Here is a 27,161-nt window from a genome sequence, read left to right on the forward strand (position 1 = left end):
ATATATATATATATATATATATATATATATGGTAAGGCTCTACCCAAGAGCTACTAAATCAGAATCTGTCGAGAAGAATTCTGGCATCCACCTATTTTTTAAATGCTCCACAAGTGATTCTGATGCAAGCAAGAACTCAGAACAACTATCAGAGCCTTTCGTTTCCTTCACACCCTCAATCCCAATGATTTTCACCATCATTCTACTTCAGTCACCCACTTCCAGGGCCGAACCACTTCTGAAATCTTTCTTACCTTACACAACACTAGACTGTGAATCGGGAGACCTAGGTTCTAGGCTAGATGGGGAAGAAAATGAAGGCAGGAGTAGTGGTTTAATAGATGCAGGGAAAATAGACAAAAGAGCAGAGTGTTTATCAAAGTGTGGTCTGAAGATCACTTGAATCATGGTATTTGTTGAAAAGCAGACTCACTGGTCCTATCCTACATCCCATGAAATAGCACCTCTGGAGATATTACCGGCCCAAGAATTTGCATTACGAAGTTCTCTCTTCTCTGGAATCAGTCTGTTCCCTCCAGCCTCCCTACAGGCACGAATCTAGCACCTATCTTCTCATTCCTAGATCTTCATCTTTCACTTTTATTGACTCCTTCCTATCATCATTTAAAATCATTTAATGTCTCTCCCAACATTAAAATTTTTCGCTGGCTTTTACACCCCTTTGCAACTACCATTCTTTCTTTATTCAAGGCTACAACTCTTCAAAGGATTGTCGATACTTGTCTCTGCTTCCTCATTATCCATTTATTTTTCAATTCTCTGTAATCTTGCTTCTGTTCTGCCATCAGCACTCCCCTGAAATTGCTCTGGTCAAGAATACCAAACTCTCGCAAAAAAAAAAAAGGCTTCCCCAGTGGCGCAGCGGTTGAGAGTCCGCCCGCCGATGCAGGGGACACGGGTTCGTGCCCCGGTCCGGGAGGATCCCACATGCCGCGGAGCGCCTGGGCCCGTGAGCCATGGCCGCTGAGCCTGCGCGTCCGGAGCCTGTGCCCCGCAACGGGAGAGGCCACAGCAGTGAGAGGCCCGCGTAACGCAAAAAAAAAAAAAAAAAAAAAAAAAAAAAAAAAAAAAAAAAAAAAAAAAAAAAAAAAAAAAAAAAAAAAAAAAAAAAGAATACCAAACTCTCTTTTGTAGTTCATGCAATGGACCTCATTGCTTCTTGCTTTCTTGAGCTCTGATGGTATCTGGTACTGCTGACAGCTGTGTCTTGCTTTACTTCAGTGGGCTATGTTCTAATCCCTTTTCCTCTGCCTACCATTCACATATTGTTGTTCCTTAGGATTTTCCAAAATCTACTCTCGCTCTCTCCACACTTGAAGTGAAGGGACCTTTAAAAGATTTGAACCTGACTCTATCAGTCCCTCACTTGAAATCCTTCAGCAGCTTCCATAGGCTGGAGTACAAAGCCATAAAGAAACCTACAACCTGCTTCCTGTTCCCTCTCAAGCCACTCTGCTGTTTGCTTTTGAGGGTTCATACACAGCATCCTGCTTTTAGGTGTTTAAATGTGCCATGTGTGGGATCCACCCCCACCTCCTCCCCTAGCAATACCTACGCTTCCTTCAGGTCTCAGCTTAAATCAAGTAAGATTTTGACATCATGGACGAAGTGAGGCCTCCTTGTTCACACCTTTCTTCTTTAGGTAGCACTTTTTATTGTTGTAATTATTGTACAGTTATCCATCTTTATTTATACCTCACTACTGTGTGATGTTAACCTCCATGAAGGCATGAATCTGTTCTGTCTTGCTTAACTATTCTAATTTCAAGGACTGGTATGTGATTCATAGTAGATATGTATCAAATATTTGCTAAATGAGTAAATGCAAGGGTTCTGGTGTTTGCTCTTCTATTTTTTTATTTTTTTTAATTATTTTTATTTTTATTTTTTTGTGGTACGTGGGCCTCCCACTGTCGTGGCCTCTCCCATTGCAGAGCACAGGCTCCGGACGCGCAGGCTCAGTGGCCATGGCTCACGGGCCCAGCCGCTTCGCGGCACGTGGGATCTTCCCAGACCGGGGCACGAACCCGTGTCCCCTGCATCGGCAGGCGGACTCTCAACCACTGCGCCACCAGGGAAGCCCTATTTTTTAATTTTTTAACTTTCTATTTTGAACCAATTTTAGACTTACAGTAAAGCTGCAAAAGTAGTACTCAGTTCTTAAATACCATTTACTCTACCTGTCCTAATATTAATATTTTACGTAACCATGGTACAATGATCAATACCAGGAATTTAACAATATTATTAATTCAAATTATTCAAATTTCACCAGTTTTTCCACTAATATTCTCTGATCCAGGATCCCACATGGCATTTAGTTTTTATTTTTCCTGAGTCTCCTCCAATCTGTAACAGCTCCCCAGGTTTTCTGTCTTTCATGAGCTTGATACTTTTGAAGAGTATTAATGAATTATTTTGTAGAATGTCCCTCAATTTGGGTTTGTCTGATGTTTTCTCAGGGTTGGAATGAAGTTAAGATTTTTAGCAAGAATGACACAGAAGTGATGTTGTGTCTTTCTTAGTACATAATATGAATGGGCTTATGATGTAGATATGTCTTATGAATGGTAACGTTGACCATTATCACCTGGTTAAGGTGGTGTTTACCAGGTTTCTCCACTGCAACAATTATTAATATGGTGTTTGCTTAATGGTGATTTCTCTATTTCCCTCTTTTCTACTAATTATTAATTGGAATTTTTCCATAAGGAAAAGTTGTTCCTTGGCTCTAATTTATTTATATCTGTTTGGATTTATGGATATTTGTTTTCTTCTATGAGTTAAAATACAAAACATTATTATTTTACTACACAAACTGTTCCAGCTTTGGCCATTAGGAGGCTCTTGTGTTATTCTGACCAGCTCAGCTATTTTGAACACTTCCTGGCACCATAAGATCTTCTAGGCTCTTGTATTTTCCCTGACCATCCCTGGAATCAGCCACTTCTCCAAAGAGCCCTGGTTCCATTTATTGGAAAAGTGTTTAGACACAAAAATCTGGGTACCAGGTGTGCTGCTTGCTACTGGTGTATCATTGCTTCTAGGCCCTCCAGGAGACTGAGCTACGAAGTATATATGTAAGCATATCAACCATACATATACATACTTCTATTGTGTTTGTCTATATATTAAATACCATGAGTTCACACTGACACCTCTGGTTCCCATCCGATACCAGAGGGCTCATTTTGGTCTTCTTCCTTTTCTCATTGGTAACTTCTTTCTTCAACAGTGAAAAATTGTTGGTTCTCATTATCTACAATATATTTACTTATTTGTTCAATTCTGGTATACACACAAAGTAGTCTCAGAATTACTAACTCATACCCTTGTAAGGAACACATTTACTAGCTTGATTACAGCATTTATGTAGAGTTCTCTTTGTCTTTAACCTTAGAGTATCTAGTCAAGATAGTGGTTCCTAAAGTTACTTAGGTCAGTTCTTTTCTTTGCCACTTCCTTCAGTGAGGTTATGTCATTCATTTGTACTACAGTTACGTTTATTTGTTAGTGTTTGTATTCATTCTCTTCTATTTTTACAGCCGTCCCCTGGTATCCCTGGGGGACTGGTTCCAGAATCCACTGCAGATACCAAAATCTGAGGATGCTCAAATGCTTTATATAATATGCTGTGTAGTATTTATATATAAACTATACATATCCTCCTGTATACTTTAAATCATCTCTAGATGACATTACTTATAATACCTAATACAGTATAAATGCTACAGAAACAGTTGCCTGCACATGGCAAATTCAAGTTTTGCTATTTGGAACTTTCTGGAATTTTTTCCCCAAATATTTTCCATCTGCAGTTGGTTGAATATATAAATATGGAAGCCGAAAATACAAAGGGCTGAATGTAGTCTATTTACTCTCAGGTGGCTTCACCCATTGCTACGGTTTCATTGATCATCTTTTTTGAGCTATATAACCACATACACTCTTACTGGACATCCCCACCTACCTCGTGGGTTTGTTGTGAGGCTTAAGGGATTAAATATTTGTAAATATTTAGATCATATTAGCACTTAGCGGTATTTATATATTTTACATATTACTCTTACTCTATCATATTCCCTGTCTCAAGGAACAGTGCTACCAAACCTGAAACCTGAGTGCCATTCCTGACCTCTCTTTCTTTCCCTTAGTCTCATTCCCCAATCAAACGTCAAATCCTGGTAAATTTCCCTCCTTAAACACGTAGTGAGTGTTCCATCTTCACTTCCACTGCCTTTATTCAGGTATCATCTCTCACTTTGATTACTGCCACACCCATCTAACTGGTCCTTGACTTTAGTCCAACATTTTCTTCACACTGCAGCCAGAGAGATCTTTCTCCACACCCCTTCTCTACTGTGGAAATGCCTTCACTTTGTTTTCTGACAAATATTAAAATGAAAATTTTAGTAAATACAGAAAAGCAGAAAAAAAATCACCTATAATGTCATCACCTAGAGATAACCAATTACTTTTTCGGGATATGGCCTTTCAGGCTTTTCCTTCACAAACACACACACACACACTCATGCACATTATAATATGGCATGTTATTTCTTTTTTGAAACCTGGATTTTAATTGATAATATTGTATACATCACTTCATGATAGAAAACAAAAATATAAATATTCATTAAAAAAAAATAGGCTCATAGTATATTCCACTGCATGCGATACCTAAAGTTTATTTAACAAGTTTATTATTAATAGACATTTAGGCCTCTCTCTCTCCTTCTTTCTCTGCTGTTACAGACAACAGCAAACATTATACAGTTTTGGCATAATTTTGCCTGACTATTTGCTTAGGATAAATTCCTAGCAGAGGAACTGCTGGGTAAAAAGGAAGGCAGGGCTTCCCTGGTGGCGCAGTGGTTGAGAGTCCGCCTGCTGATGCAGGGGACGCGGGTTCGTGCCCCGGTCCGGGAAGATCCCACATGCCGCCGAGCGGCTGGGCCCGTGAGCCATGGCCGCTGAGCCTGCGCGTCCGGAGCCTGTGCTCCGCAACGGGAGAGGCCACAACAGTGAGAGGCCAGCAAAAAAAAAAAAAAAAAAAAAAAAAAAAGGAAGGCAAAAGGTGTTCAGAAAGGTGTATCATTTTACATATTCAGCAATATATGATAGTGACCATTAGCCAATGTTAGGTATTATTCTTTTTAAATCTAATACACAAATAGTATTTAACTGCTGCTTTAATATGCAATTGTTAGATAACATGTAAGCTAGGATTTTTTTTTTTTTTTTTTTGCGGTATGCGGGCCTCTCACTGTTGTGGCATCTCCTGTTGCGGAGCACAGGCTCCGGACGCGCAGGCTCAGCGGCCATGGCTCATGGGCCTAGCCGCTCTGCGGCATGTGGGATCTTCCCGGGCCGGGGCACGAACTCGTGTCCTCTGCATTGGCAGGCGGACTCTCAACCACTGCGCCACCAGGGAAGCCCATAAGGTAGGATTTTTAACTTTTCTATTTTTTCTTTTATAAATTCCCCTTTTGTGTCAATTGTCCACTTTTCTACCATGTTGTCTTTTTCTTATTGATTTGTAAGAGTCCTTTATTACATAGTCTGCAATAAAGGACTAAATGAGCAGGTCTGAATGGTCCAAACTCTGCATATTCCAAGGAAAGGTTTGACTCTGGCCTTGCTCCTAGTAGATAACCTATAAGCCCCTGAAACATCCCGTCTGTTAAGAGTGTCTCTGTTTACCTGAGGCCTTGGGACAGGTCAAAAACTTTATGCTAACAATGGGATTTATGGTGGGAACCTTGGGCCATGTGGTATCAGCTTGCCCACTGGAGGAGCTGGAGACTGGAGGTCAGCAAAATGGATGGGCAGCCATGCTTATATGACCAACTTCCAATAAATACTCTGGACACCAAGGTTTGAATGAGTTTTCCTGGTTGGCAGTACTGCACACACATGGCCACACATCATTGCTCAGAGAATTAAGGACTACTTGCACAAGTCCATTGAGAGAGGACAACTGGAAGCTTGCACCTGGTCTCTCCTGGACCCTGCCTTACATGCTTTTTTTTCATTGCTGATTTTAATCTGCATCCTTTCACTGTAATACTCATCTTACTGGGAGTATAACAGTTTTGCTGAGTTCCGTAAGTACTTCTAGAACATCACTGAACCTGAGTATGGTTTGGGGACCTCTGAACACAGATAGTAACCAGCAACTCCCCTGTCATAACATAGATAACAAATATAGTCTTCACTTTATCATTTGTCTCTAATTTTTGCTGCTTTCTGAAAAGAGCTAATATTTAAAAATTTTACCTTATAAAGCCTGGGGATTTTCTTCTCTCTGTATAGGTTCTAAGTGCGTGTGAGGGTTTTTGTTTTGTTTTGTTTTCCTCACACAGATTATACACTTTAACAAGTTTTTTTTTTTTTTTTTTTTTTACACATTCTACATAAAAACATGAGTATGCAAAACATGGGTGTACACAGAGTAAAATATGTGTGCCTTTCAACTTCTCTTCTACACATTCTACTAAAAACATGAGTATGCAAAACATGGGTGTACACAGAGTAAAATATGTGTGCCTTTCAACTTCTCTTCTACTCTACCTCCCTCCCTGGAGGTAACTCATTGTCAGTCACATGGTTTGCATCCTTTTCTGTGTATTTATGAACATACATAATATAACCACATACATACTTAATGCACACCACACTATATTCATTGTTCTGCAACATCCTCTATTCACTAATGTCTTAGAGATCTTTCTTTGTGTGTTAACTTCACAATAAACTACATAATAAACTATCTGATTCTATTTTATAGCAGCACAATATTCCACTGTATGGGTCTATCACAATATGTTTAACCATATCCAGAGTAAACATTTAAGCTGTACCTATTTCTCAAATTACAAACAATATTGTAATAAACATCTTTGTACACACTTCCCTGTGTACCTGTGCAAGTATTTCTGCAGGACAGATCTTAGAATAGAATTTCTGAACCACAGAGTGAGCTCATTTAACATTTTTTAAATGCAGTCAAATTGCCACCCAAAATACTTCCTCAACTGTACAACCGGTGCCCTTCCCCCCTGCACTTTCCTCAACACTTTGTATCACCAATATTTTTATATTTTGCCAGTGCAGTGGGTGAAAAATATGTCTTCATTTGCATTCTATGGTTACTTATGAAGTTAAGCACTTTTTTCATTGGTTTCCTGTATCTTCTATAAATTGCCTGTGCATATCCTTTGCCCACTTTTCTCTTTTCTCTTTTCTTTTTTCAACAAGTCTCTTTACATATTATAGACACTTTCTCTAACACATGTTGCAAATATTTTCTTCAAATCTCTAATTTTTAGCCCTTTGTTCTTTTCAAATACAAAAACTTTAAATTTTGATATCATTAAATTAATGAATTTTCTCCAGAGGGTTTTGTTTCCTGTTTGGGTGGTTTGGTAGGGCTACAGCATAAAGTGCAAGGGTGGAAGGCCAAGCAGTATACAATATTAAGGTCATAAAGGGCTTTGAGGGCACTGCTAAGAAACTAAAACATTATCCTGATGGCAGCAGGGAAGCATATAAAAGTTTTCAGCAATAGAGTGACTTTCAACAAATTTTCCATTTAATAAGAGCACCTACTAAGTGCCATGGTCAACTCTGTCTCTTAGAAAATGGTAACTTTTGTACCTTTTACATTTCCCACAATTCAAAATAACTAAAAGACACAGAAAGCTCATTATGTTAAAAGACACAATTAGGGGAATCTGCTCTGCCACATATTAAAACAAAATGGTATCAGTGCAGAAACTGTGAGGGCCGTGAAACAGTCTAGAAACAGATCCGAGTATACACACGCCTGTAGAATAGAATAAAAGCGTCATTTCAATTCAGTGGGAAAACAGATGATGGCAAGACCACTGGGGAAAAAGGCATATTCCTATCTAACACGTTATCACAAAATTAATACCCAGTAGGTTAAAATGTGAAAAAAAAAAAAAAGCTATGTAAAAAGTCCTTTAAAAGTATTACAAGAAAATAAAGGTGAATGTTTTAATACTCTTGAGATGGGGAAAACTTTCCAAAAATGATACCCACCCACGCCTATACCAAAATAAATTGCATAAGATATTAGAGGAAAATAGGTTGGTAATCTTGGAATGCGGAGGCCTTCCTATCAAAGGGGCACAGGGTATCCAAGAAGTCTAAGAGCGCCGCTGGGGGGCTCCGAGTTGACCGGAGGGGCGGCGTCCGTGACCCGGGAACCCGGGGCCGCCGCCCGCCCTGCCCCCTCGCCCGCCGCCCGCGGGGGCCGCACTCACCCGCCTCCACAGACAAAGGGCGCCCAGGCCGGCTCCGCCCCCTGACGACTGCACCGCCGCCGCCGCTGCCCGTCCGGACCCAGGCGGGAGAGAGTGATGAGGGCCCTGATGCCTGAGCCAATGACGCCCAGTGACGGGGCCCTTGGGGTTGGACCAGCCGCCGGCGCCAGCCGGGCTCTGACGAAAGCCTCCAAGCAATGGCGGGCGCGCCGCGCTGGCTTCGGCTCTGCGATACGCATGCGCCGGCGGCGCCCAGGGCCGACCGCTTCCCATATGCAGGGCTCGGAACTTCCACCCGCTTCCCCGGGCCTGCTTCTCACCAGGGCCGAGCTGACCCCGGGGGCCCGGACCGCTCCCTGCACTCGCAGAACTGCGCCTTCCGAGAAGGCCGAGGACCCCCTCATAGCCCCTGCCAATCAGAAGCTCCCGCGTGGGTCGCTGCTCGGTCCCCTAGGTGACCACACAAGCCGTCGCTCTCCTCAGTCCTGAAATACTGGCCCCCTCCCGAATTTTATATTGACGAAACTAAAAATACAATAATAATGATTGAATATATATAATACAGGTCTACTGATGAGACTAATGGAATTCTTTCAAGGGGGTAACATTTTGCTTAATTGGGATTCACCAAAATCGGTTGCAAATGTTCATCTGTTAATGCTAGCATTCATTGGGGAAAGGAGAGACTTTTCAACAAATAGTGTTGGAACAACTGGATATGCACATGCAAAAGAATAAAATTGGACCCTAGCCTTACACCACATACAAAAAGTAATTCAGGGGCTTCCCTGGTGGCGCAGTGGTTGAGAGTCCGCCTGCCGATGCAGGGGACACGGGTTCGTGTCCCGGTCCGGGAAGATACCACATGCTGCGGAGCGGCTGGGACCGTGAGCCATGGCTGCTGAGCCTGCACGTCCGGAGCCTGTGCTCCGCAACGGGAGAGGCCACAACAGTGAGAGGCCCGCGTACCGCAAAAAAAAAAAAAAAAAAAAAAGTAATTCAAAATGGATCAAAAAACCTAAACGTGAGAAGTAAAATTATAAAACTCTTAGAAGAAAACATAGGAGAGAAACTTCATGATGTTGTTCTTGGCAATTATTTCTTGTATATGACATCAAAAGCACAGGCAACAAAAGAAAAAAATGGATAAATTGGACTTCAATATTTAACACTTTTGTACATCAAAGAACAGTAGTAATAGAGTGAAAAGACAATCCACAAAATGGGAGAAAATATTTGCAAATCATATATCTGATAAGGGATTAATATCCAGAATGTATAAAAAACTACTCTAAGTCAACAACAAATAAACAGGTGACCAGATTTTAAAATGAGCAAAGGACTTGAATAGGCAATTCTTCAAACAAGGCATGCAAATGACCAAAAAGCACATGAAAAGATGTTCAGCATCACTAATCATTAGGGAAATGCAAGTCAAAACCACAATGAAATACGAAGTCACACCCACTAGGACGGCTACTACGAAAAAACAGTTAAGTACAAGTGTTGACAATGATGTGGAGTAATTGGAACTCTTGTGCGTTACTGGTGGAAATGTAAAATGGTACAGCTGCTGTGGAAAAGAGTTTGGCAATTTTTCAAAAAATTAAACACAGAATTACAATATGATCCAGCAATTCCATTTCTGGGTAGATAACAACAAAAGACTTGAAAGCAGGATCTCAAAGAGATATTTGCATCCCCATGTGTGTTACAGCATTATTCACAATAGCCAAAAAGTGGAAGAAACCCAGTGTTTGTTGACAGATGAATGAATAAGCAAAATGTGGTATATGTATACATACTATAGAGTATCAATCAGCCTTAAAAAGGAAGGAAATTCTGAAACATGCTACAACATGAATGAACGTTGAAGACATTATGCGAAGTGTAATAATTCAGTCACAAAAGGTCAAATGCTACTCAGCCATTAAAAAGAATGAAATAATGCCATTTACAGCAACATGGATGGACCTAGAAACTGTCATACTGAGTGAAGTAAATCAGACAGAGAAAGAGAAATATCGTATGATATCCCTTATATGTGGAATCTAAAAAGAAATGACACAAGTGAACATATTTACAAAACAGAGACAGACTCACAGACTTAGAGAACGAACTTATGGTTACCAGGGAGGAAGGATGGGGGGAAGGGATAGTCAGGGAGTTTGGGATCAACATGTACACACTGCTATATTTAAGATGGATAACCAACGAGGACCTACTGTACAGCACAGGGAACACTGCTCAATGTTATGTGGCAGCCTGGATGGGAGGGGAGTTGGGGGGAGATTGGATACATGCATATGTATGGTTGAGTCCCTTTGCTGTGCACCTGAAACTATTGCAACATTGTTAACCAGCTATACTCCAATATAAAATAAAAAGTTAAAAAACAAAGGTCAAATACTGTATGATTCCACTTATATGAGGTACCTAGAGTAGTTAAATTTGGACACTGACAGACATTACAATTGTTGCCAGGGGCTGAAGGTGGAATGGAGATGTCTAGTTACTGTTTAATGAGTACAAAATGTCAGTTTGAAAAGATGAAAAGACTTCTGGAGATGATGGCTGCACAACAAAGTGAATATACTGAATGCCACCGAACTTAAAATGGTAAATTTTATGTTATGTATTTTTTAATACCATAAAAAGAGAAAAAAGACAGCTGGATCCTTATATCTGTTTCTACATTTAATCTTTTGAAATATGTTGTTTTGGTTGATGTTTCTGAAGAAAATCTGGCTTCATATAGATACATAGTTGGAAAAAAGAATGCTTTAATAAGTCTTCTCTTGTAATTGTGAATATTCTTCTTTGATACCCCACCAAAACTTGATGAGATTAGTTGCAATGTAGAATCTGAAACCATATTCATATACTTTTGGTTTTTACACCACAATCTGTTAGTCTGTCTCACTCTCCAAATGGATCTTGAACTCATGTATGACTTTTTAATGTCACACACTGGCCATTTGGAAAATATCGGTTTACTGAGTTACCTAACTCAGTGGGTCCTAAATGGGTATGATTTTACCCTCTAGGAAATATTTGGCAATGTCTAAAAATATTTGGCAATATGTGGCAATGGTTGTCACACGCTGGGGTTGCTACTGACATCTACTGGATAGAAGCCAGAGATACTGCTAAACATTTTAACAATGCATAACAAAGGATTATATAGCTCCAAATGTCAATAGTGCTGAGGTTGGAAAACCCTAGTTTATTTAATGCTGACATATTTCATTATGCACTATAAAAATTTGTGTTTGTTAATATCATCACTAATCTTTTTGGGAAAGTTTGTAAGTATTAGGAAGTTGTCAAGATAGTGGATACAAGTTCTCCAAAAACTTTAAAGTTCAAATTTTATCATTTACAACATATATTTTCAGTTATTTTCCTTCATGCTATAAAGCACACTTCATTCATTTTCAAGAAACTGTCTTAGAAATAACCAGGTCTAAAAAACTAGTATTTGTCAGTTGTTTTTGCAGTTGAAATTGGTGTTCCATAAAATAAGGAGTTACTATTTCTCACAATCACATAACTTGTTTTGCTCAAGAGAGCCATCGCACTTGTATACGGTATAAATGCTTTATGGTACTCACTACCTTGATTAAAGTAGCAGCAGTTTTAGCCACCATTGCTTTTGACCCATCAGTGCAAATGTCAACACAGTGGAAAAAGCAAATTACCTTAGTATTATTAGAAAAAAATGTTGACGTACGGGCCTCCTGAAAGAGGGTCAGGGATCCCCAGGGGCCCAGGGACCATACTTTGTAAACTTCTACTCTAGATTTATGTGAAAGAAGTAAACCCCTATTTGTTTAAGGCACCATTAATTAGGTTTTAAAAAATAAGATAACTTGTATCTTTAGTTTTCAAACCGTCTTCTGCAGACTTGCCAAAAAGTCAGCAGTTACACAGAGATACTCTTATTTTTTTAAAATTCCTCTCTTTTTTTCAAGAGTTACTGAGATATAATTGACAAATAGAAGTTGTATATATTTAAGGTGCATAATGTGATATTTCGATATACATATACATTGTGAAATGATTACCACAATCGAGCTAACATATCCATCACCTCACATAGTTACCACTGTGCGCATGTGTGTGTGTGTGTGTGTTGGGGGTAGGAGAATGCTTAAGATCTACTCTTAGCAAATTTCAAGTATAAAATACAGTATTGTTAATTATAGTCACCATGCTGTACATTAGATCTCTAGAATTTTTTCATCTGTATAACTGAAACACAAGACTCTTAAATTTATAGTAATTTACTTCAAATTCTGAGGTAGGATAAGTACAAGAAGTTAAGAAATAACCCTTTTTCAGTGGTTTTAGTGTTTACTGTTGGATTGCAATTAAAGCTCGGAAATCACTGTGATACCCACCATTATTGTTCTACTAAATAATATAGAACCTTCATATATACTAGACTAGAGTAAACCATACCATAGAACAAAACACTACCTGTATTAGAAAACACTATTTACCATTAGGGAAAAAAATGAGGTAAATCTATATACTAAAGTGGAATAATCCTCAGGATATATCAAGTGAAAAGACGATGGTACAGAGCCATTCTCTAATTCTGTTTGCTTTTCTCTTTGCTATGCTTATATATACTATTTCCCTTTAAAACATGCCTCATAGTCTCAGTATCTTCGTGTTATACTCAAAAGTAGGGTAGCATGTCCTTCTCAGGCAGTGTTGCTTAGAAATCAGCACAGCTTGCTCTCTTGTACCTCTCCTCCCTTGTTCCAAACTGTTGCAAACACAGTGAATATTTGGTCCAGAGCTGGGGACAGTAGAAAGAACACCAGCGTTGGAGTCAGTTCAGACCTGTGTCTGCTGCATAGCTGAAATCTTGAGCAAGTAAGTTACTTAATTTTTTTGATTCTGAATTTTCTCTTTTAGCATATGGCAATGAAAATATAAGTATCTCATATCTATTATGAGAACTAAAGGAGATAAAGCACATCAGCACTCAGCACAATGCTTCATAAATGACAACTATCGTTAATTTTGTTCCTTGTCTAAGGGAGTCGTTTAGCGTTTTAGAGGCTCTGCTTTCGCAATTCTCCTTCAATAAGTACACTCTAACACCCCAGCCTCCCCTGATCAGCTACTCTGGAAAGTTAAGTAATTATAACTGTCTTCCTGGTTCTTTTAGCACTTTTTAAGAAGGAAGGGGGGTGATCTAGGAGTACAGAATTAAGAGCCACAAACAACTACCTATAAAATAAATAAGCAGCAGAGATATATTGTACAGCACAGGGAAATATAGACATTATTTTGTAATAACTTTAAATGGAGTATAATTTATAAAAATATTGAATCACTGAAAGCAATATACTATTAGTTGTACACCTAAAACTAACATACTATTGTAAATCAACTATACTCCACTAAAGAAAAAGTGAAAAAGAAAAGCAAAATTCCCTATTTCCGTTTCTCAAGCCCAGAGAGTTCTTTAAAGGACAATACTCTTTGTCCTTTTGATTTCAAAAGGGAGTTTACCTTTCTTTAGATGCTTTTTATATGTTTATGATTAAATGTATTACTGTACATTATAAGTTGAGTATTATTTATTATATAGAAGCCTGTTTAGCAAAGCAGCCACAATTGAAAACAGGTTAACAGTGTGGACTGAAAGCCAAAACCAGGGATAATGTCTATACTAGGCTCCCTTATTGATCTAAATTGTATTGTAGGAACGTAGCCTTTTAAAGTAATCTTTTAAAGGTTTTTGTTTCTTTATTTTCAGCTCCTTCAGTCTGACATGGCAGAAAAACCAATGCGTATGTCCACACAAGTACATGACGATGAAGATCTAGTTGAGTATATCTTTCAAAGAGAATTCTCCTTTTTGTCCTTAACAAAATTGTGTAGCTTCAAAATATTGACTCAGTAAACTGATATAGACCTAGATGGTAAAGGCTTATGTTTGGACACGAATTAACTTTTATACTGATTGGAGTTAAATATCAACGATCGTTTAAATAACTGATGCATGTTTCTTGCATCTGCAGACATTTTTAGTAGTACAAAAGACTATTCCTATTTAACACCAAAGAATAACAAATGAAAATTCCAGAACCTCCCAGTAGGTGAGGAGAATAATGCTACTTTGATGCATATGTTTGTGGACCTTTAGATACTGATAATTAAAAACTTTTAAATGAAGTTATTTTAGGAAGTGGCTGGGTGGCTGCTTTTTTATTACTTTACTGAGTGGGAGATTGAACCAAGTTCCATTTTAAGACGTGTCTCTGTAATAGGGAAAACATAGTAATTCACATACAATTTTACCCTAAAAGAGAGAGTAGCATATCTGAATGGGTGGAAACTGAGTTTTAGAACTATTTTTGACCAAAATAGATACATGAACAGATACATGAATATTGAGCTATGTTAAGTAGTGTTTGTTTATGACTTAATAACTAATGGCTCTCTTTTCGGTGTTTTCCTCCAATCATGCATGGTTTTCTGTATCTTCGTTTGAACCATCAAATGATCATATTTTTTCTCTTCTCTTTCTCAGTTACTTTTCTGAAGTGAATGGCTTATTCCACCTTTATTTTTCTATCAGCCACACTTTAAAAATCACATTTGATCCAACTTTCATCTTCGTTGCTTTTCTGAAACTATTACTGACCCTTTCAAGTCGGATCCCCACAAGAATCCTCCTGCCTGGGGTCACTCGTGCCAGTGGAGTGAGACTGATTGCGGCTCAGAAGCAAAGGAAAGTTTAGTCTTTGATTAAAGAATGGAGAGGTGTGAGCTCAAGCTCTAAAGTACACACTCTGCAGACGGGCTGTTGGGCAGGCTGCTTCGCAGGGTTCCAGTCTGCGGAGGGAGGGGCGGAGATCTCGTGGGTGCTCACGGCACCCCACCTCTATCTTGATTTGAAGTGCTGCTCGCAGGGCTTCTCCACATGGTATGCCAAGTTGGGGTGTTAGGCCCATCGGTTCTGTGCTGGGAACTTTAATCCCAGGTGTTAGGTGTAGGCCACTGCACATGGCCCCCTGTAGGCAAGTGAAACTGGACTTAGCGCGAAAGAAAAGGTTAGAACTTATCTTATTGTTACCGACCCTTTTGAGTTGGGGTCCAACAAGAGTCCTCCTGCCTGATGTTATTGGAGCCAATAGAATGAGAGCCAGTTTGGTTCAGAAGCAAAGGAAAGGTTTATTCTTTGATCAAAGAATGGAGAGGTGTGAGCTCTCGCTCTAGAGTCCTCGCTCTCCTGAACAAGCTGTTGACGGGCTCGCTTTATAGGGTTCTTGTCAGTGGAGAGAGGGGCGGCGTTCTTGGAGGGTGACTGCAGTGCCGGGTGCAGCAGCATCTCTGCACATGGTTCACTGTCATCAACTTGAATTGAGGTGTCATGCACAGCGCTTCTCCATATGGAGCGCCAAGCTGGGGTGTCGAGTGCAGCGGTTCTTTTTGTTGTTAATTAATTAATTTTTGGCTGCGTTGGGTCTTGATTGCTGCGCACAGGCTTTCTCTAAGTTGCAGTGAGCGGGGCCTACTCTTGGCACGTCGGCCCAGTAGTTGTGGCTTGTGGGCTCTAGAGCACAGGCTCAGTAGTTATGGCACATGGCCTTAGGTGCTCCGTGGCATGTGGGATCTTCCCAGACCAGGGCCTGAACCCATGTCCCCTGAATTGGCAAGTGGATTCTTAACCACTGTGCCACCAGGGAAGTCCTGAGTGCAGTGGTTCTGAGCTGGGAACTCTAATCCCACACGTTAGGTGTAGGGGCTCTGTGCTTGGCCCCCTTAAGGCAAGTGAGATTAGACTAAGCACAAAAGAAGAGGTTAGACCTTATCCGATCACCTAGATTCCATCATATTTTGCCCAGGGACCCCAGTGGGCTTTGCTGGTGACAAAACTACTGTCAGAGTCCTATCTCAGTGATTAAACCACTGACTCATGTCCATCCCATATTACCTTTGGGCCCTCTGATACATTAAATCACGGTGAATGCTCCTCTGTTTACATGACATTAAAATCATAAAATTTTCGAATAGGCGGATCCCCAAAGCCAATTAGTCGAACTTTAATCTGATATATAAATGCTTGCTACAAACCATTTAGCAAGTAGTCTTCCAAACTTTTTTTGAACCCTTTACAACTGGCAACTTAATTTATTCTCGTTTTTGAAATTAAAAATAACATTATTAAAAGAAAATTTCAAACAATAAGAAAGAGATAACAGGCCTCTCAACCTAGCTCTTTACAGGCAATAACTAATCTAATCTTTGAACAACTTTTCATATCAGCCCATACTGATCAACCTAATTCTTTTTAATAGCTCTGTTCTTTTTTTTTTTTTGCATCTTTATTGGAGTATAATTGCTTTACAATGTTGTGTTAGTTTCTGCTGTATAACAAAGTGAATCAGCTATATGTATACATATGTCCTCATATCCCCTCCTTCTTGCGCCTCCCTCCCACTCTCCCTATCCCACCCCTCTAGGTGGTCACAAAGCACGGAGCTGATTTCCCTGTGCTATGCAGCTGCTTCCCACTAGCTATCTATTTTACATTTGGTAGTGTATATATGTCAATGCTACTGTCTTACTTCGTCCCAGCTTACCCTTCCCTCATGTCCTCAAGTCCATTCTCTACATCTGCATCTTTATTCCTAACCTGCCGCTAGGTTCATCAGAACCTTTTTTTTTTAGATTCCATATATATGTATTAGCATACGGTATTTATTTTTCTCTTTCTGACTTACTTCACTCTGTATGACATACTCTAGGTCCATCCACCTCACTACAAATAACTCAATTTCATTTCTTTTTATGGCTGAGTAATATTCCATTGTATATATGTGTCACATCTTCTTTATCCATTCATCTGTTGATGGACACTTAGGTTGCTTCCATGTCCTGGCTATTGTAAATAGAGCTGCAATGAACATTGTGGTACATGACTCTTTATGAATTATGGTTTTCTCAGGGTATATGCCCAGTAGTAGGATTGCTGGGTCATATGGTAGTTCTATTTTTAGTTTTTTGAATTTTATTTTATTAATTTCTTTATACAGCAGGTTCTTATTAGTTATCTATTTTATACATCTTAGTATATACATGTCAATCCCAATCTCCCAATTCATCACACCACCACCACCACCCTGCCACTTTCCCCACTTAGTATCCATACGTTTGTTCCCTACATCTGTGTCTCAATTTCTGCCCTGCAAACCGGTTCATCTGTACCATTTTTCTAGGTTCCACATATATGCGTTAATATACGATATTTGTTTTTCTCTTTCTGACTTACTTCACTCTGTATGACCGTCTCTAGATCCATTCACATCTCTACAAATGACCCAATTTCGTTCCTTTTTATGGCTGAGTAATATTCCATTATATATATGTACCACATCTTCTTTATCCATTCATCTGTCGATGGGCATTTAGGTTGCTTCCATGTCCTGGCTATTGTAAATGGTGCTGCAATGAACGTTGGGGTGCATGTGTCTTTTTGAATGATGTTTTTCTCTGGGTATATGCCCAGCAGTGGGATTGCTGGGTCATATGGGCATTCTATTTTTAGTTTTTTTAAGGAACCTCCATACTGTTCTCCACAGTGGCTGTATCAATTTACGCTCCCACCAACAGAACACTCACTTTTACAGGGGAAGGGGCTTCACAACTCATCTTCTGGCTCTAGTTTCCTCTCCAGGCCACTGTCATGCTAGTGCCTTATTCATCTTTTTGAAATGCTTCTTCATTCTACTATTCTCTGGCTCAAACCTCTAGCCACTGCCCATCACCATTTAGATAAAATCCATATTCCTTAGCCTCATATTTAAAACTCTCTATTGTTGGGGTCCTTTTTTTGCCTCTTGTTCATAATACCTCTCTCCTTCATACACATCTTATTCTGTCTTCAAGAGCCAATCTGCCACCTTTTAAAATTCTTTTTAACTCTACTCTATGCCACAGTCATCTATCCTTCTTCCAAATTCCTATATTAGTTTTTGACTTTTCTGTAATTTTGGTACTTAGCATGATATTAAGAGATATTTTAACTTTTTCTTCATGGCTTTTATTCTCATTGAAATTGTAGGCTCTTCATAAATAAGACTCTTTGACTTATAGAACATCAGAGTGTGGAAGAATTTTAAGCTCTGCTGATCAAATGTTCTCATTTTATAGAAGAGAAAACAGGCACCAGTGACTGTCCCAAAGGCTCACAATGACTAGTGACTTTTTCTTATTCAGCTACCTTTCCCCATACCACTGGAAAAAAAAGTTCAGTGAATACAGGGTAAACATCAGGGCTTGTCAGAGCTTGTAGAGTCCTTTTATAAATTTACAGACTATAACTTTATGTACAGTATCCCATTTGCTAGATGTAGTCTGTGTGTCCTCGCTATCATGAGGGATTCAAATAATGTATGATTTGCATTTCAGTTTCATGTGAATGCATGTGAAATAATCCTTTTAATAGTAGGTTCATATATTTTTATATATCTACCTTGTTTATTTCTTAATTTGCCTTATTTGTGCTTTGTTTGTGGATGATGCAAAGGTGAATTCAAGAACGAGACTTGAAGGATCACAAATTCCAAATTAGTAGAATCTGAAATATTTAAGTTCTCTACATAGATTATATTGGAATTTTATAAAAGTAAATATTATAAGAAAGAGCTTTTGGCCCGTCAGAAGACATTTGTTAAGTAATAGTGATGATTCTATTGAAACCCCTGCTTGTTCTATCGATATTTGCTCTGTGGGTGAAAACTCAGTGTTCATGAGGCCAAGGTTTCTGGTCTGTTCCTGATAAGAAAATGGGCTATATTTTGTTCTATGGGCACACAAAGCACTTTGATCTGGTACCTCCCTAAGCTACAGTTTTTAAAATGAGAGAAGCCTGCCACAAGGGAGTCTAGGACAGAGAGGACAGTAGAGTGTCCAAATCTTTTATTGTTCCATATAATCTTCAGATTATATGGGTCAGAATGTTCTCTTTTGAGTAGAGAACTCAAAATTTACCACCATATATAAATGCTGTCTTCTAAGAGCACAAGTAGTTACAAATTGAAAATTTTTATTATTTCTTATTTGATTGTATTTTCAGTTTAGTATTGCTAAATACACTCTCTTTAAATATAAAATCCCCATGGAATTTTTACTAATTAATTCTTGGTTGATTCCTGGATTCTTGGTTGAGACCAGATAGGACCCGGGTAGGCTCCTCTCCCTACCATTCACTCTTCATTTAACATGCACTAATCCAACCAAAAGCTATTGAAAGCCTACTGTGAGCTGGGAGTTAATGATATAAGATGAATAAAATTCTATCTCAAAGAGCTCAAAGTGTATTGAACTCTGTCTTTGGGTAAATCATGTAAACGGTTTGGATCTTAATCCCTTATTTTAACATAAGAGGATTAAATTAATTCTAATACTAATCATAGTGAAACTATTAATACAAATGTTTCCTTATATCAGTGTGTCTATAATATTATAATGCTTATGGAAAAAGAAATAGCATAATTTTATTTTCTATGCAAAGAGTGTTTTTAAAAAAATCTTTGAAGCATATTCTTATTTAGGACTACCAACTCTATGTTTTCTTTGTTAAAAGATTTTTTTAATAATTTCATATTTTTGACCACACTATTCAAAATAGTTATGCTAAAAACATGATATAGTAAACCTATTTTACTCTTACTACTGAGCTCAATTAAGAGTCCCATAGCAGGGTGATTCAGGAAGGGGTAGGCATGTAGAAAGGAACATGAAATTGGAATATGAAGGACAGCAATCTCATAGTTAATAATTTTGATGCTCAAATATGCAACATTTGGCCAGTAGGTGCCATTTAAACAGATTTTCCTGTGCTTTTAAAATTGCATTTGAATATATATGGGGTGAAAGAACATCTTAATATTAATGGTTTTTCCAATGTGTAAACATGATATCTATTTCCATTTATTTAGTTCCATCTTAATCGCTTTTATCATTCTTTTGTAGTTTTCAGTGTAAATGTCTTACATATCATTATGATACTTGATATTATTTCTATCATTTTGAATTAATCAAGACTTGTTTTGTGGCTTAATATATGATCTACCTTAGAAAATATTTTGTGTGCACCTGAGAAAAATGTGTAGTAGGCAGCTGTTAGATGGAACTTTCTGTATATGCCCATTAGGTCCATTCAGTCTATTGCATTGTTCAAGTCTGCTGTTTCCTTATTGGTTCTCCATCTGGATGATGTATCCATTGTTGAGAGTGGGGTATTCAAGTCCCCAGCTACTATTGCATTGCTATTTCTTTCTCCTTTTAGTTCCGCTAGTATTTGCTTTACATATTTAGGTACTGAGTGCATATTTATAATAAATACATCTTCTTGATAGGTTGTCCTCTTTATAATTATAACTTAGTCTATCTTGTCTGAAATAGGTATAGCTTCCTTTGCTTTATTTTGGTAACCATTTGCTTGAAATATCTTTCTCCATCCCTTTTCTCTCAGTGTGTTGTGTTCTTAAAGTTATTCTCATGTAGGCAGCATATCATTTGATTTTTTAAAATCCATTCAACCTCTATGACCTTTTATTGGAGAATTAATTCACTTACCTTTAAAACAATTATCGATAGGTAAGGACTTACTATTGCCATTTTGTTAATTATTTCTGATTGTTTTGTAATTGCTTTGTTCTTTACTTGTTATCTTGCTGTCTTCCTTTGTGATTTGATGACTTTTTTTGGTGGTATGCTTTGACCCCTATATCATCTTTCATGTGTCTAAAATTACCTATCACTTCATCCATTAAACTCATTTTTTCTGTAGATTCTTATACATGTTCATAATAGTTATAGTATTTGTCTGCCAATTCCAATATCCTCATTGTGTGGGTATTTCTATTGATTGAGTTTTTCCTTAGCTATGAGACATTTTTTTCTGCTTCTTCAAATCTAGTAATTTTGATTATGCATTGAGCATTGTGGATGGTATTGTAGAAAGTCTGAATTCTATTATTATATTTCTCTAAAGAGTATTGAATTTTGTTTTAGCAGGCAGTTAGATTACTGGCAAATCATTTGGACCCTGTTGAGTCATGATACTCTTTGTAAAGATGGGTTTATCTTAGTTATACCCTTTGACTTGGGAGTAACCCTTTGACTTAGAACATAATCCTAAATCCTATAGCAAGACCTTTTACACATTTAAATAAAAAGTCCAAAGTGTTTATCTAAAGTGTTGACCAAACTTGTCTAACTTGGAAGAAATGTAAACTCCAAACTCTGTCTCCTTGGGTCTTCCCAGGACCATTGCTGAAATACCAGCTTAGCACTTTTGGAATGCCAGCTCTTCTCTCCATTGCCGCTGAGCTCTTGGTAGTCACGTCTGCGTGTGCAGAGTTAGACTCAGCCAAGTGTTCTAAAGTTTGCAGATTTGGATCTCCCCACTCTGTGGCTTGCTCTTCCAGCATTTCTTTCTCAATATCCCAGTATTTTGGCAGCCCAACTTCTGACCTTAGACTTCCCAGCTCAAGATTGTCATTCTGCTTGAGCTCTGCTTCCCAAGTTTCTCATTTACTGGGGAGTCACTTCAAGGGAATATATGGATAAACCTAGTTTCACCTCTTATGCTAACCTTATTTCCAGTGTGATTTATTCTTGTTTCTGCCTCCTTTTCTTTCCTTCCCAGTGCCTTCAAACAGTCCTTTTTTTTTTTTTTTTTTTTGCCCACACCATGCGGCTTGAGGGATCTTAGTTCCCCGACCAGGGATTGAACCCAGGCCACGGCCATGAAAGCCCAGAATCCTAACCACTAGGCCACCAGGGAACTCCCCAAACAGTTGTTTCTAATTGTTGATGTAAGGAAAGGTAAAATGCTATAAGTTACTCTATCACCAAAAGCTAGGAGTGTACACACAATTTCACACCTTACTTTTTTAACTTAATATTTTCATATATTTTTCAATTTATTAAAGCGTTCTTCATAAATATCTTTTAAAATGACTTAAGAATGCCCCAGTGTGTGCGTGAAAAAATATATTATCATTTACTTGGATATTCTATTTCAGGGAGTCATATATTTGGATGTTAGATAGCTACAGTGAACACTTCTGCATAAAGCATTTGTGAAATTTTCTAGTTGTTTGAGAGAGATTTCTAGGAGTGAGATTAGTGTAGATTGTTAAGCATTCTTTGAATTATTTTTCCACCTTTTAAAAATAATCAGTTGGTAAATTTATGTATAATATTGTTGGATTTCTAGTTTTCTAGGTTGGTATTATTAGCAATGGATTCCTTTAACAATTTGATATAACAAGTTCTCAGAGGGCATATAAGAAATTTGAAGTCAAAGTTTTTAGTTGCTTCTTAAAAAATTCAAATTAACTTTGATTTCCTTACATATATTAACATATATTGGGTTTCCTGAATATATTACCACACTGAAACGGAGTGAAAGAATGTTGTTTCCTTTTTTTCTATAAAAATAATTTATTATTGTATAGTAACATACTAGGCTTTCTTGTGGTATGTCTGTAATTTCCTATTTTTAAATTTAGAAACATAGTCTGAGTGTGATCAGAGATAGAGTCACTGTTTATAAAAACGATGACAAAAATCTGTGTCTGGATAAAGATTTCTCTTCTCACAAATTTACTTCATTTGTGTCTTATCTGAGGTATGATGATCAAATGATAATCAATTCCATTTCTTTGACATATTATTATAGTCATATTTTCTTTTTTTTTTGCGGTACGCGGGCCTCTCACTGTTGTGGCCTCTTCCGCCGCGGAGCACAGGCTTCGGACGCGCAGGCCCAGCAGCCATGGCTCACGGGCCCAGCCGCTCTGCGGCATGTGGGATCTTCCCAGACCGGGGCACGAACCCGTGTCCCCTGCATCGGCAGGCGGACTCTCAACCACTGCGCCACCAGGGAAGCCCCTATAGTCATATTTTCAAATGACATTTTCTATTCTAATTAATATATTTTTATTTGTTTTTTTCTCTAAGCAAAAAGAAGATAATATCCGTTGCTTAACTACGCTTGGTCATTTTGGTTTTGATTGTTTGCCTCGTCAACTGGTGAACAAATCTGTTCAACAAGGGTTCTTTTTTAATATTCTCTGTGTGGGTAAGTGCCAAACCCCTCACATGAATTATTTCCTAATTTTCCTAAATGCTCATTTCAACTTCACTTAAGCAGCATAACACTGGTGCTGTTAATTTAAGACTATGCCTTCGTGTTTCTATTGGTTTGTATCTTTAGTCCTGTTACTTAGACATTTTTTTCTTTAAGTGTTTCAGTGCTCTTCAAAATCTGATATAGCTTTGTGTATATTATCTTTCTATATTATGTAATGATGGAGGGAGTCAAGAGTGGCATGTATACTTTCAAGGATATTCCTGTCTTTAAAGTGTTTGGGACCCTTTAAACCATCCTAGAGGGTCAGGGTGTTACTTTTTCTCAGACATCTTATGCCCCTATGATATATCTATGTTTATACAGGGGAAACTGGGATTGGAAAATCAACATTGATCGACACACTGTTCAATACTAATTTGAAAGACAAAAAATCCTCACATTTTTACCCAAATGTTGGACTTAAAATTCAGACATATGAACTTCAGGAAAGCAATATTCAATTGAATTTAACTGTTGTGAAAACAGTGGGGTATGGTGATCAAATAAACAAGGAAGCCAGGTGAGTGGTTTTTTATTTTAATTTAAAAATTATTCTTATTTTAAGGAACTTACTTTCTTTCTCCATGTATTAAAAAGTAATAGTCTTCTACGAGCTTCCCTGGTGGCGCAGTGGTTGAGAGTCTGCCTGCCGATGCAGGGGACACGGATTCGTGCCCCGGTCTGGGAAGATCCCACATGCCGCGGAGCAGCTGGGCCCGTGAGCCATGGCCGCTGAGCCTGCGCGTCCGGAGCCTGTGCTCCGCAGCGGGAGAGGCCACAACAGTGAGAGGCCCGCGTACCGCAAAAAAAAAGAAAAAAAAGTAATAGTCTTCTAGAATATATATATATGTATATATACATGTACATATATATATATATATATATATATATATATATATATAACTGAGTCACTTTGCTGTACAGCAGAAATTAACACAACATTGTAAATCAACTGTATTTCAATTAAAAAATAATAAAATGGCTCTATTGTAATAGATGGCATGCAATTGGATCTTTTTTTACAGCCACCCCTGCTTTATTTTCATTTCCACTTTCATGGTATATCTTTTTCTATTTCTTTACTTTGGGCCTATGTGTGTCCTTAATGCTGAATGAGTGTCTTGTCAGCCCCGGATGGTTGGGTTTTATTTTTTTAATCCATCTAACCATCTGTGCCTTTTGATTACTGAGTTCAACTCATTTATATTTAGAATAATTATTGATGTGTAAGGACTTACTACTGCCATCTTATTAATTGTGTTCTGGTTGTTTCGTAGTTCCATTATTTAGTTTTTTTCTCTGTTTCTTTCTGCCTTTGTAAATTGGTGATTTTTTGTGCTGGTATGTTCTGATTTCCCTTTCTTTATCTTTTGTGAATCTACTCTAGGTTTTTGCTTTGTGGTTGTCATGAAACTTACATAAAATATCTTACAGATAAAACTGATAGGTGGTTTACTTTGATCGCATAAGAAAATTTCACCCTTTTGCTCCCCATTTTATATTTTGAGGTCACAAATTTACCTCTTTTTATATTGTATATTCTTTAACAAATTACAGTACTATAGTTATTTTTAATACTTTTGTCCCTAACCATTATACTCTAGTTAAGTTGTTAACATGCTATCTTATCACAGATTAGATGTTTCTAAATCTGTATATTTGCCTTTACCAGTGTGTTATATACTTTTGTACATTTTCATGTTCTAATTAGTGTCTTTTTGCTTCTGTCTGAAGAAATTCTTAAAGATTTTCTCGCAAGGCAGATCTAGTACCAATGAACTTTCTCAGCTTTTTTGTTGTTGTTTGGGAAAGTCTTATTTCTCCTTCATTTCTGAAGAATAACTTTGCCAAACAGAGGATTCTTGGGCTGGCAATTTTTATATTTTGTTATTTTTCTCTCTCCTGGCCTGTAGGTCTCTGCTGAGAAATCTGCTGATAGCCTAACGGGGGTTTCTTTATAGGTTACACTTTTTTTTTCTTTTGCTGCTGTTAGGATTCTCTATTTGTCTTTGATTTTTGACAGCCTCATTATAAGGTGTCTTGAGAAGGTCTTTATGCATTGAGATATATAGTGATCTATTAGGTTTGTAAACTTAGATGGCTAAGTGTCTCCCAAAATTTGTGAAGTTCTCAGCTATTCTTTCTTTTTTTTAAGTTATTTTTTCCTGGAGTATAGTTGCTTTATAATGTGTTAGTTTCTTGCTGTACAGCAAAATGAATCAGTCATACGTATACATATATCCCCTCTTTTTTAGATTTCCTTCCCATTTAGGTCACCACTCAGCTATTCTTTCTATTTATTTGTTTGTTTGTTTATGGCTGTCTTTGGGTCTTCGTTGCTGTGTGCGGGCTTTCTCTAGTTGCGGTGAGCGGGGGCTGCTCTTCATTGCAGTGCTCGAGCTTCTTCTCATCGTTGTGGCTTCTCTTGTTGCGCAGCATGGGCTCTAGGCGTGCGGGCTTCAGTAGTTGTGGCTCACGGGCTCAGTAGTTGTGGCTCACAGGCTCTAGAGCGCAGGCTCAGTAGTTGTGGCGCATGGACTTAGTTGCTCTGTGGCATGTGGGATCTTCCCGAACCAAGGCTCGAACCCGTGTCCCCTGCATTGGCAGGCGGGTTCTTAACCACTGCGCCACCAGGGATGTCCCTATTCTTTCTTTAAATAAACGTTCTGCCCTTTTCTTCCTTTCCTCTCAGTATGGAACTCCAACTATTCTAATATTTATATATTTTTTGAAGTCTCTTAGATCACATAGGCTTTCTTCATTCATTTTCATTCTTTCTGTCTTTATTTTCCTCTGCTTGAGTTATTTCAAAGTTCCTATTCTCTAGCACACTGATTCTATTCTCCATTTGGTCTCTTCTGCTGTAGATGCTCTCTATTGCATTTTCTATTTCGTTCATTGAATTTTTCCCCAGAATTTCTGTTTGGATTTTTTTTTTTTTTAAGATTTCTATCCCTTTCTTAAGTTTCTAATTTTGCTCATACATTGTTTTTCTGATTTTGTTGAATTGTCTTTATGTGTTTTCTTGTATTTCATTGAGTTTCATTAAAACAATTATTTTGAAATCTTTTTCAGATAGATTGCAAAATTCTGTGCCTGTGATTCAGTTATTGGAGGATTATTATTATCTTTTGCGGGTGACATGTTTTCTTGATTCTTCACATTCCTTGGAGTTTTGCATTGCTGCTTTTGCATTTGAAGTAGCAGACAGCTCCTCAAATCTTTTACTAGTTGCATTTAGGTGGATATACTGTTTATTCGTCCTGTTATATCTGGGAGCTTTCTCTGACCTTGTATGGACAGCCCAGCTCCACAGTTCTTGCTCCCTCTTGCGGCAAAATTCTTAAGCTTTTATGCCTTCTCTGATTCTTACAACTCTCCTGGCTGGCTTCTGGGAACTTCTTTTTTTCCTTTCAGAAAGCGGTGCTATAGCTCAAAATTTCCAGAAAGTGGTTTCTCTTGCTCACAGATTCTGGTCTGATTTTTCTGAGCACAGTCCATTTACCAGATCTCACTCTTGCCATCACATGCAGGAGGTGTGCACACAGCCTGCTGCAGAGTGTGGGGGAGGTGTGGGTTTAGCACACGGGGCACTGGGAGTATGCATGTGTCCAATGGGGGAGATCATCAGGTGAGGTTCTCCCAGAGGCTAAATGGCTGAGTTTCCTGCT

General features: G+C 38.3%; 2 protein-coding genes across 2 annotated transcripts in view; one reads left to right on the forward strand and one right to left on the reverse strand.

The window, feature by feature from the left end:
- Positions 1-8,491, reverse strand: part of ZNF713 (zinc finger protein 713) — a 28,757-nt gene extending 20,266 nt beyond the window's left edge. The window contains exon 1 of the mRNA XM_007452668.1: positions 8,313-8,491. The gene's annotated coding sequence lies outside the window, so the exon portion shown is untranslated. The remainder of the gene's footprint in view (positions 1-8,312) is intronic.
- A 4,666-nt stretch (positions 8,492-13,157) lies between these two features.
- Positions 13,158-27,161, forward strand: part of SEPTIN14 (septin 14) — a 35,759-nt gene continuing 21,755 nt past the window's right edge. The window contains exons 1-4 of the mRNA XM_007452669.1: positions 13,158-13,199; positions 14,092-14,160; positions 23,319-23,439; positions 23,815-24,010. Coding sequence (XP_007452731.1) covers positions 14,107-14,160; positions 23,319-23,439; positions 23,815-24,010 — 371 coding nt within the window. The 5' untranslated portion in view covers positions 13,158-13,199; positions 14,092-14,106. The remainder of the gene's footprint in view (positions 13,200-14,091; positions 14,161-23,318; positions 23,440-23,814; positions 24,011-27,161) is intronic.

The sequence above is a fragment of the Lipotes vexillifer genome, unplaced genomic scaffold (genome assembly GCF_000442215.2).
Source record: "Lipotes vexillifer unplaced genomic scaffold, Lipotes_vexillifer_v1.1 scaffold426, whole genome shotgun sequence".
NCBI classification, from domain to species: Eukaryota; Metazoa; Chordata; class Mammalia; order Artiodactyla; family Lipotidae; genus Lipotes; species Lipotes vexillifer.